Raw genomic sequence first — 12,271 nt, 5'->3', positions numbered from 1 at the left:
TAATACATTTTTCATAATAAGTAATGTTGACAAGTGCCTCTCACTTATAAGGGCAAATATAATACTTTTGAGGAAAAATGTAATACTTTTAAATCGAAATGTAAAAGTATTGTATTTTCCCTTAAAAGTATTACATTTACCCTAATAAGTAACAAAATTTTTATTCCTGATTAGTATTACATTTGAGTATATAAGTATGACATTTGTGCATATAAGTGTTACATTTACATATTGACCCGACCCGTCTCGTGGTGAGACGGTCTCACACAAGTTTTTGCCATAAATAAATTGGAGATACATAATATATTAATTGTACTGATGCATAATTTATTAACTGAATGTGCATAATATATTGATATGATAAATCTCTATATGTAGCTGTTAAAGTTGTATCTTCTTCAATCGGGACATATATGTATATATATATATATATATATATATATATATATATAATCCTAACCGGAAGGGTTTTGGGAAGGTTTTTGGATCAAAAGTCCTTCCTCCAACAATAAACACGCCCTATATAGGCAGAGATTGAGATACATGTCGAGAATTCAACATGAACTACATGTGGAGTGTATGAGTTGGCCCGTGGTTCCAAGTGTTTTAATATGTAGGAAAAAGGAGATGTGATGTGATTAGACAACGTCTTGGGCGGAACTTATGCACGGTAAAACGGAAGATCAAGTTTATAATTATTCGGGTTGTGTATATGGCATTCCCGAGTTCTTGATCATTGTAATCGAGAAACCGATAAGTATATTGCCATGCGTGTTACTCGACTCTGATAAGGTTGTTTGGTCTGGCTCTCCCTAGTCGGTTAAGGTAAGTGAACCCGATTTGCTCTAGTTGAAATATATAAGTACTGTCATATGTTAACTACAAGTGTATAATATGGACAAATCTAGATCATGATCTATAGAAGTACTCTCTATTTATACTCCCTCACTTTTATTCCGTGATGTGACAATTGATGATTAGTTATCTTCATCATGTGAGTCCCAATAAAAATGTCAAATATCAAAATTTTGTGAGAGTGACTAAAAATTTGGGAGTAAGTGTAGTATTTTTTATTTTTTTTTTGGAAATACTAATTCATTAATAAAAAATAGGAATATTTATAACAAAACTCGATGGAATGGTAAGTTATTATTTATAGTCACACAAAGAAATAACTTCCCTAGCTAAGCTACAGAAAACTTGGTTCGTAGACTATTTCACAAATGAATCTGAGACCCTTGAAGAAACTTAATGGTTCTTTAAAATTTTTAATGATCTGGCCAAACAGAGAGTAGTATTTTTCTAAGTGTAATTCTACATGTACTCACATTTTATACTCTTTATAATTTGACATGTTTTGATTGTTCAATTTAGTAAGAGACCATGATATTTATTGTTTATTTTTTCTTGCTCCAATCAAATTTGAATATAAATAATTGTAAAAATTAGAAGTACGATTTTGAGAGTACATGAAGTATTGTTTATTTGTTTTCTCTCCGTCCGTTTAACGGTACGGGGTCCACCCACGTTCGCTCCGGGAGGCACGGAAGCTAGCCCAGGGAGAATCGTTACTTGTAAGAATTGAACCCGAGTTCTCCCGAAATTCCTCCCCACAAAGAGAACTCACTTGCCACTTGAACTACCCCACTGGTTTCCAGATCTACAATATTGGCCTAGTGTATTTGGTGAAACTGTGAAAGTCAGTCCACGTGTAGACTCGGCGGGGATTGGACGAATCCCCGGATTTCCACAATGATGCGTCATTCTGTCTGATAAAAGGGCACGACCGTAATTTAACACGGAAAGTGCGGTCCGGGGCGGAAAATCCAACGCACGCCACCTCCCAATGCAATTTCCTTTCCTTTCATTTTTTCTATTTAATTTTTGGCTCTGGACGGCTGGCCGCTCAAAACCAATAAATTAACGAACTAGGATAGACTAGAAGCTTCACAGCTGTGCTTGCTTGCTATCGTGCGCCATTTCCGACAATCGTAACCACTCCCGTACATTCCGATTTCCTTTTGCGGCTATCGTCGTTATCCATGGGTGGAGCGGGCGGGAACGGAGTAGTAGGTGGAGGAGGGTTGGCGCTGCAGCAGCCATCGGAAGCGGCGGAGGCGCTTTATTCGGGAGCGAGGATATCAGTGTGGTGGGACATAGAGAACTGCCAGGTGCCCCGGGGCTCCGATCCGCACGCGATCGCGCAGAATATTAGCTCCGCGTTGGTCAAATTGAACTACTGCGGGCCCGTCTCCATCTCCGCCTACGGGGATACTACCAAGATCTCGCCATCGGTTCAGCAGGCCCTCAATAGCACCGGCATCGCCCTCAATCATGTCCCCGCAGGTATGTATCTCTGTGTTTGTAGTGGTTAGATACATCTGATGCTCTGCATATATGTTATTTGTGTAATTAAGTGAAGGATTTGGGGTTTTCTGGTGAGAGTGGTCTCAGATCTAGATGGATTCTGGTTCTAGAGCTGTTGTGTCGCGCGATCTGAGTTCTACTTAGTGAATTCGCTGGATTTGGTGATTCTAGAAGTTCATGTGTGAATAATAGTTAGATCTTGATAGTGTTTTGTCCTAGTAATGGACTAATTGTATTGATATTGATGAGTTGATAATTTATGTATTAATTTCTTTAATCCAGGGGAGATTTCTTTTTCATTTCATATTTCATTCTCTTGTAGATCTAGTGGCCATTTTTAGGAGATTCATTGTTTTAATCTATTAATTGAATCAGCTTAACACGCCACTTGTTTGATAATATTTCTGTGGTTTTGTTTGAAGGTGTGGGATGGAGTTACTTGATCTATGCTTTAGATCTCGTATTATATATTAGTCCTTGCACGGTCCAAGTTAAATTTAGCTGTATTGTATTATAATATGCAGACCAATCAGGTTTGGTGTATGTGCCACATAGACACTTCTTAAGGAATTTACGGTATATCTCAACCTTTGTGCTCAATATCCCCTGATTTCCAAAGTGTTGCATGTATTGACCCTTTTTATGGAAAAATAAGTTGGATCATGCAAATAATAGAATTTTGATGAGAATATCAGGATGTAAGCATGAAACCTTAGGGGATAAAATGACTAAGAGATTGGAGATTCAGGGTCTGAGTTTTTACACTTGACTGGGATTGGCTGTAGGTTTTGAGTAAATCTGTTAATGATGAAGACTGTTTGTGATTTGCAGGTTCCAAAGACTTATTACATTCATTTCTTCCATAAAAGCGAGTTGTATCTCTCTCCAATTTATATATTCATGCACTGTAAAATGAATTAACTCATTTGTTTCTTTTTTCCTCATAATAGGTGTTAAAGATGCAAGCGATAAGAAGATTCTGGTGGATATGTTATTCTGGGCAGTTGACAATCCTGCACCTGCTAACTATCTATTGATATCTGGTGACCGAGATTTTTCTAATGCTCTCCACCAGCTGCGCATGCGTAGATATAATATTCTTTTAGCACAACCTCAAAAAGCATCTGCTGCACTTGTTGCTGCAGCCAAGACTGTATGGCTCTGGACAAGCCTTTCAGCTGGGGGCCCTCCTCTTACTAATAGTGAATCAAAGCAGTTTGTAAATAGCAGTTATGGAAATTTTTCCAGTTGTGACACCCCATTGCTGCCAGTCAGTGAGTCCAGCCAGCTCAACCAGTCTGTTGATACACTCAATGAAAGTGTGTACTCAGGGAGTCAGAAGTTCTCCAACTTCGGAAGGGGTACAGACACTAAATATAAGGTCAAACAAATGCGAAGAAATATGACTCAACCTAATATGTCAAGAACTTCAAGTGTGACAATGGGGCCCCAAGAAGATTATAATAATTTGAACTTTCAACAAGGATATGGGTATCCTAAGCAGTTTAATGATTCTCCAGAGTTATCTGCTGCTAACAATTCCAGAATTCCCTTTACTGGTCCTGGACCTGCTCCAAATATCAGTTACCCTGAACCTCCTCGGATGAATGGTAGTAACCCTACAAATCCTCATCAAAATTACTATACTACTCCAACTAGGCCTAACAATGTGCCAATGCTACCTGCATATCCACCGGGTAATTTATTACCACCTAACCCACATCTGCGACCACCACATATGATGACCATGCCTGATGCATCCAATATGACCCCAAGTCCATTAACAAATTTACCCGACATTGGTAAGCTAAAAGTCGGTGAATACTCCAATAATGGAAACAATCCTCCTTTTCATCAACCAAGGAATGGAGAGGTTAGACAATCTCCCAGTATGAATTCATCTCGACATCAAAACTTGAATGGGTCACAGAAAGGACATAAGGTGCAGAAGAAATCAGCACTTTTCAATGAAAAGGAAGCCAACTGGTACGCACATCCTAGTCCAGAGATTCAGCCACCACCAACATCTGCAATTGGTAGTAGCAATGTATCCAGTAATGGTGTATGGGGGACCCCAGGGTTCTCAAATCCTTCTGACTATGTTCTAAGCCTTATGGGGGTTGTTATACTTTCCCTGGATACACTAAAAAATGAGAAAATTATGCCAACTGAAGCAAATATTGCAGATTGTATTCGCTATGGAGATCCAAATCATTGTGATATTGATGTTAAGAAAGCTCTTGAGAGTGCAGTTGAACATCAGATGGTAGTAATGCAAAACTTAGGTGCTTTGCAATTATATGTTCGCAAGAATGAGAAGTTGTGGAAGTGTGTAAATCCTATTAGTGGAAATCCAAACAAGTATTCAAAAGCAACCTGGGATGAAATTCATAAGTTTCTATCATCTTCTACTGGACAAGCTGCTTTGTTGGCTACTCAATGCAGGTACAAGATTAATCTACCAATTTGTGTCAAGTTACTTATTTTTCATTTTTTAAAAAACCTTTTAGTGCCTAATTTAACTGAAGTATGAGTGACTTGTTTTCTATTTCTTTTATACTTGATGCATTTTGTTCCTTTTAAAGCATTATTGTATTTACAATTCTCGTCTTTCTCAAGGTACGAAGCAGCTACTATTATAAAGAAAATGTGCTTAAAAGAGCTTGCTTTGGGCGAAATACTTCAGATCTTGCACATGATTATCAATATGAAAAAATGGATCATGCATCATCACTCAGGATGGCAACCAATTAAGATTGCTCTTGCAGAGACCAACTCTGGTCCAGAGTTGGTAGCTGCAACTTAAGTTTTTCGATAACTGATTATTGATGGGAAGGACTTTTAAGTAGTGGTGATGTCTCTGTATGCTGGTAGCTGAGGTTACGTTAAAATTTGGTCCTTTTCCCCTTATCTAGTGCAAGGAGAATCAACGGCTTCAATTGTTAATTAGAAGATAGTAGGTTAGGTGTATATTAATTCGTCTGCTTCTGCTCTTTTCTTATCCTTGGAGAAAGTATAAAGACTCCTTTGTGGTAGTTGGACAATAGAATCCACTGGCGCGGGGATTTGTTTGTTGCTTAATATTTCTGAAGGTCAGAATGTTCCCATTTTGGTGGTGGGTCTTGGATTTCTCTTTCATGTATTGGAACATTGAAAATCACCAATTGTTAGTAGTTGCTGCTGGGTTCGACCCAATTGATCTATAGCTACTTGATTCCCACTTGAAAATACACCAGAGAGTTACAGTTGAATTCTGGGAGAATGAACTCTTGGCCAAACATATTGTGGAAGTGTCCTAGTTGGTTTCAAGTACATATATCTCAAAGAAAGTCATTGCTGAGCAGATTATGGAATTTGGCCAAACAATTATGCTTGTGGGCATGCTGGGATTGATCTAATTGATCTTTAGCTATTTGCTTCTGACTTCTGGAAAATACATAAAAGAGTTACAGTTGATGAATTCTTGGAGAGAATGAACTCTTGGCAAAACATATTGCGGAAGTGTATTGTTGGTTTCAAGTACATACATCTCAAAACAAGTCATCGTCGGGCATATTATGGAATTTGACCAAATAATTATGCTTGTGGGGCATGCATTGGTTTTGGAAGTGTCAGAGAGAGAACAAAAGAAGTTTGAAAATGTGTTTTGCTGTTGTCTGCTGTGTGTTATTAAATTGAGCCAAGAGGAAGCCAAACACTGCTTGTCGATTACGGACATCGGAGGCTTTTACATGCAAGTTGCAACCAAAAAGAGGCAATCAAAATTATGTTATTATGTTAGCTTCTGAGATTGGTAAGGAGACTCGAAGATGGACTGACCAACATCCATCTGTCTGACATTTGAGACTTACAAAATGAAAGAAAATACAGACTGAATCAATGACTGTACCAATTACATTAAGGAATGGCAATTAGTCAATGGATCAAGCAAATTAACTTTCAAGTAAGCACTGAAGTTTAGTATGGTAATCCCCCCCCCCCCCCCCCCCCCCCCCCCCCCCCCCCCCCCCCCCCCCCCCCCCCCCCCCCCCCCCCCCCCCCCCCCCCCCCCCCCCCCCCCCCCCCCCCCCCCCCCCCCCCCCCCCCCCCCCCCCCCCCCCCCCCCCCCCCCCCCCCCCNAAGGAGAATCAACGGCTTCAATTGTTAATTAGAAGATAGTAGGTTAGGTGTATATTAATTCGTCTGCTTCTGCTCTTTTCTTATCCTTGGAGAAAGTATAAAGACTCCTTTGTGGTAGTTGGACAATAGAATCCACTGGCGCGGGGATTTGTTTGTTGCTTAATATTTCTGAAGGTCAGAATGTTCCCATTTTGGTGGTGGGTCTTGGATTTCTCTTTCATGTATTGGAACATTGAAAATCACCAATTGTTAGTAGTTGCTGCTGGGTTCGACCCAATTGATCTATAGCTACTTGATTCCCACTTGAAAATACACCAGAGAGTTACAGTTGAATTCTGGGAGAATGAACTCTTGGCCAAACATATTGTGGAAGTGTCCTAGTTGGTTTCAAGTACATATATCTCAAAGAAAGTCATTGCTGAGCAGATTATGGAATTTGGCCAAACAATTATGCTTGTGGGCATGCTGGGATTGATCTAATTGATCTTTAGCTATTTGCTTCTGACTTCTGGAAAATACATAAAAGAGTTACAGTTGATGAATTCTTGGAGAGAATGAACTCTTGGCAAAACATATTGCGGAAGTGTATTGTTGGTTTCAAGTACATACATCTCAAAACAAGTCATCGTCGGGCATATTATGGAATTTGACCAAATAATTATGCTTGTGGGGCATGCATTGGTTTTGGAAGTGTCAGAGAGAGAACAAAAGAAGTTTGAAAATGTGTTTTGCTGTTGTCTGCTGTGTGTTATTAAATTGAGCCAAGAGGAAGCCAAACACTGCTTGTCGATTACGGACATCGGAGGCTTTTACATGCAAGTTGCAACCAAAAAGAGGCAATCAAAATTATGTTATTATGTTAGCTTCTGAGATTGGTAAGGAGACTCGAAGATGGACTGACCAACATCCATCTGTCTGACATTTGAGACTTACAAAATGAAAGAAAATACAGACTGAATCAATGACTGTACCAATTACATTAAGGAATGGCAATTAGTCAATGGATCAAGCAAATTAACTTTCAAGTAAGCACTGAAGTTTAGTATGGTAATCCCCCCCCCCCCCCCCCCCCTCCCCTTCCCCCCTCCCAACACACACACACACACACACACACACACATTCAATTTGTGTTTTTGGAGATTTCTTGTAGCTACATGCCTTACAATTCCAGGGATAAAAAAGCAACATTCTCATAATGATTAACAACCAGATGACAGCATAGACCTTGTTACATTTGTGTATCTTGGATTACAATAAAAATTTCTGGCTTCCGTGATGTTAGCACCAATGAGTTGATCTTTTTGAAGTTGGGTTCCTTTTGTCTATGCAGGATAAATATATTATTATCTTAGCTGCTGATATAGTGCCTTGCCTGTGCTTTCAAATCTTAATATTTTGAAGATACTTCATCTATCTTATTAATTATTATCCACTTTTTTGTGATACATTTGTGCGTAAATGTGTATTCAACAATTCCATTTTTGCTAACAGTATATAATGATGTTTATGACATACAGAGGCTCAAAGCCAGAACTCCTATAATTGCTCGCTTTCAACAAATCCTAAGCATTCTTGCTGAGTAACAATTGATGTGTCTCATAAGCTCAGCTCAGAAAAAGGTATGGAATCTGATGTACTTGTGGATGGAATAAACTTTATTCCTCAGGGTACTCAAATTCAGAATATTCTGTTCAGTCTTGTGGTAACTAAATCCTCCTGTATTCCCCTTATAAATGATTTACCTTCACAAGGAAAAATTGTTTGGAGTATAGATCATATCTTCAGTTGGGATATCGGTAATTGGGTGCTCCTTGTGCAATTAAAGAAGACAGATCAAGAACTTGACTCAAGGCTCTCATCCCCTGCCTGCATCATGAACGAAACAATGATGTTTGTGATGATGATGAGGATGGGGAAGGACCTTTTGGCAGAAATCACTGCAATGACTTGATGCCCTCTTAGGGGAAAATTCCATGTAGGACTACCTTCCCATACTTTTAATGCCCTTATGAACTTTGGGTGCAAGACTTGCCTCTACTTCACCAATCAGCTAAAGAAGGCCAGAGTGGGAGCCCTATTTCAACTACTTCTCCTACATTGTAACATTGGTCCCTTTAACTATCATGTACTTGAGTAGTGGAGCAAGAGCTTAAAGATGCTGGGAAATGGTTCTTTGTGAAGATAGATGACAGACAGGTGAAGAGTCAGATGTTTTTATTGACTACAGCTTTGAGAGTTGTGTGGATCATAGGGTTTTATTCATCTTAAGCGCATGTTTGGGAGATTGAAAGAATTATTAGCTAAGATGAAGATCAATATGATGAATCATTGAAAGAGAAATTCTAAGGCACTGGGTTTTATGTATTTCTTACTTTTAATTAATGTAATAACCAGTACTGTGGATATTCGTGATCATTCCAAAGTTGTGGTGAATCTGTACAAAAACAATGCAGCTACTTAATTGCGACTTAATTTTCACTTTAACTGTGACTTTATATTTATATCACTGTAATTTGTTAAATTTGAACAACAACCAAAGGAAGGAATATGATAGACAGGCATTGGCTCAAATTATATTGTGGACTAGAGTCTGAGTTTTGGTTTAGAACCGTGTCATTTTATATTAAGTTTATGAGATATGGTTTACAACAATGTCATTTATTTATATTTTCAGTAGGTTTTTATTGTCCAATCTATTTGCTTATATAAAAACAAAGGGCTTCAACGACACCATCCTTTGTTGCGGTCTCAACGAGCTACAGTTCTTCGGCCATCAACTCACCTGGGAACATGGAAAGGGCACTCCTAATTGGATCGCTGAACGCCTTGACCGCATTTTAGCCTCTGAAACGTGGATGGATTTGTTCAGCAATGCCAAAGCATCATCTTGCGAAACACCAGTTAGTGACCACCTTCCTCTCATCTTATGGTCGGTTCCCACTAAGCATGCAAAGATCACCAGGAGGTTCAGATTCGAGAACCTATGGTTAAGAGAAACCAAATGCCATATGATTGTTTCGGACTGCTGGCTATCCACTAGAGGTCGGACACTTTTCTCTCGGCTAGGTGTTTGTAGCAAGGCTCTCTGGGATTGGGGAAAGAGACTCACTACAGACTTCCAGTCAAAAATCAATAAATGCATGGAAGTTATGAGCCACTTCCGAAACAGAACTGATGTGACTGGAATTATGGAATTCGAAAATGCCAGACGTGAGTGCATATGGTTACTGACCCAGTAGAATTCTTATTGGAAACAACGTGTTAAATCTTTCTGGCTTGCTGAAGGTGATCTCAACACTAAGTATTTCCATAAAACTGTCAACACAAGAAGGAGGAACAATTCTATCACCAAGCTGAAAAACAAGTAGGGAAACTGGGTTGACAAGGGCCCTGAATTAAATGCTACCATTGTTGAGTATTTTGGTGATATCTTCAAGTCTGAACCAGGAGACTTAAACCTTGTACTTAGTTGTCTGAATAACAGAATATCAAATAACAGAATGCCATTTTATGTGCACCAGCTAGCATCAAAGAAGTTAAGAACGCAGTCTTCAGCATGCATCCATATAAATCGTCAGGGTCAGACGGTTTCAATCCGGGATTCTTTCAAGCCTTCTGGGGCATCCTAAGCAAAGACTTAGTTCACCTATGTAATGATTTTGATGCATTCGTGGGAAAAACTTACCAACGACGCATGACAGTTCATAAGCCAACTTCATAAGCTATTTATATTAGTTTTTGATTTCTTATTGTTATATTTTTTCCTATTTTCATGCTTGTTACCGTGTATGACTGTTGCTCCTTCTAGTATTTAAAAGCTTAGGATTTAGATGTTTTTCAGCAAGCATTTTGTGATTTGAATTAATGTTAATTCGGAGAGGAAGAACTCCAAAACTTCTCCAGCTTTGTTTTCTTATCCTTGTTTTGTCAGTAGCAATCATAGGTATAAAAAGTTCCAAAACTTTCCCCGTACCTCAGACTAGGCCCTCTAGCCCTGTACATCCCTTAGTGGCGCGCTCTCAGGTCTCTAAGCCCGCAACAAATTTGGTATCAAAGCCTGACCTCATGAGCAATCACGCCTCGGCGGAATCTGTCCAGGCCCTTCAGACTGCGGTTGAAGCCATGCAAGCTGAACAAAGTGAAATCCACCAGCTACTTGCTGGAAAGGGACCTGCGGGAGACGACTCCGGTAGCCACAACCACGGTTCTGCACCGGCAGCAACAACACCGACCGTTTTTGCGACTGTCCCGAAGTTCATGCGACTCGAATTCCCCCACTACGATGGCAGAGAGGATCCCACTGGCTAGTTGCATCGTTGCGAACATTTTTTTAAGGCACAGGGCACCTCCGAAGGCGACTTCGTGAGCCTAGCAGCGTTCCACCTCACAAGCGTGGCGCAGCTGTGACACTTTCATTTGTAGATGGAGGAACCGGCCATGTCTTGGCAGCAGTTTAAGCAACGATGCTACCTCCGTTTTGGCCCTGGTCTTCGCGGAAACTCCCTCGGCAATCTCACTAGGCTCTGCCAGGATGGCCGTCCGGTGGAGGAATATCCCGATGAGTTCCAGGAGACTCTCGTGCGCACAACGTCTGTTCGCCTGGACCAGAAGGTTAACCTCTTCACCGTATTGACGTCGAGAACTTGCACCCCATCAACCTGGGCGCTGCAATGAACCTCGCTCGGTCCTTTTCGCGCAACTCGCCTACTAACCCTTTTTTTTCCTTCTTCTTTTTCCCTTCGCAGGTGGGTCACGCCGGACACTGTTGCACTCGGTCGCACCTCCTGCTTCGCGTCTTGGCCAGACGCAGGCACGCAGCTGCCGGCGACCTCAGTCGCCAGTTCGACCACGAGCCACTTTGTTGCGGCACCAGGGCAATCGCGATTTCCCGGTGGGATGCGTGGGCCGTCTAGTCCAACTAAGAAGTTCAGAGACGGTTATTCAGTTACAACCTCTTCAAGATTTCAACTCGTTTAAATAAGAGTCAACTCTTATTTCAGAGGGTTGTTGAGAATTACGAAGATTATATTCACAGAATATAATCTGATTGAGCTCAAGTAATATGTTGACAAAGCTTACCTTTGATTCAAGATAGAACTTCTCCTTACGAGAAGAAGGGCAAGACTTCACTTTGGGAAGGCAAGGAGTGCTGCTGTTGAGGGGGAGCCTCAATTCAAGAAGATCGGGAGATCGCTTATTTGCCAACTCTCCAAGGCAGAACTCTACGATGATGCGTTGGTGAAAAGTCTGGAGTTAGCCGTGTGAACACAATTGTATTTGTGGGTACATTTCATACTGTTGATTCAATGGAGAGTTGGGCAACCAGAGTGAAGCCCCCCTAAATGTAGGAACTGAGTTTCCAAATTGGGTAACCCAATTTGCTTGTGTTTTTATTGCTTTATGTGTATGCTTCTGATTATGAGTTTGCTTTTCTGAACTACTAGCCGCACTAGTTCACTAACATGTTAGGTAGATTTCGTCGAACTTAGCAATTACCTTCATTAGATCGAATCTTACCTAAGAACGCCAAATTAACATAATTGGGTGTCAATTTCAACGTGATACATAGACGCAACTTAAGAACAACGCACATTAAGTGTAAAAAATGGCTCACCTTAACTTTTGTTCAAAAGTTTGTTCTTGAGGGTCTAAGCTAGGGGTCTGGCAGACCTCTCAGTTCAAAAGTTTTGTTCTTAAGGGCCTAAGTGAGGGGTCTGGTAGACCCCTCACTCAGGCCCCTTAGTTCAAAAGGGAAAATGGTGGCGGGCAAGGAGTGCCCATTACC

At 40.5% G+C, this 12,271-nt stretch overlaps 1 protein-coding gene across 2 annotated transcripts; it reads left to right on the top strand.

The window, feature by feature from the left end:
- The first annotated feature begins 1,832 nt into the window (after window positions 1-1,832).
- LOC116032295 lies at window positions 1,833-8,970 on the top strand. 2 transcript variants are annotated; one of them, XM_031274793.1, is made up of 5 exons: window positions 1,833-2,346; window positions 3,318-4,812; window positions 4,987-6,310; window positions 8,004-8,105; window positions 8,259-8,970. In XM_031274793.1, exons 1-3 carry the CDS (start codon window positions 2,043-2,045, stop codon window positions 5,171-5,173), a joined length of 1,986 nt encoding a protein of 661 aa, XP_031130653.1. In that variant the 5' UTR covers window positions 1,833-2,042; the 3' UTR covers window positions 5,174-6,310; window positions 8,004-8,105; window positions 8,259-8,970. The 2 variants fall into 2 exon arrangements, with proteins under 2 accessions (XP_031130653.1, XP_031130652.1); XM_031274792.1 differs by having other exon boundaries at window positions 8,004-8,970.
- The last annotated feature ends 3,301 nt before the right edge of the window (window positions 8,971-12,271 follow it).

This window comes from Ipomoea triloba, chromosome 10 (assembly GCF_003576645.1).
Source record: "Ipomoea triloba cultivar NCNSP0323 chromosome 10, ASM357664v1".
In the NCBI taxonomy this organism is placed as follows: Eukaryota; Viridiplantae; Streptophyta; class Magnoliopsida; order Solanales; family Convolvulaceae; genus Ipomoea; species Ipomoea triloba.
This window is presented reverse-complemented; position numbering and strand designations above follow the sequence as displayed.

Coding starts and splice junctions, on each gene's coding strand:
- LOC116032295 (XM_031274793.1), top strand. CDS start 2,043: ATGGGTGGAGCGGGCGGGAACGGAGTAGTAGGTGGAGGAGGGTTGGCG. Junction 2,347..3,317: donor CCTCAATCATGTCCCCGCAG/GTATGTATCTCT, acceptor TCCTCATAATAG/GTGTTAAAGATGCAAGCGAT. Junction 4,813..4,986: donor TTGTTGGCTACTCAATGCAG/GTACAAGATTAA, acceptor GTCTTTCTCAAG/GTACGAAGCAGCTACTATTA.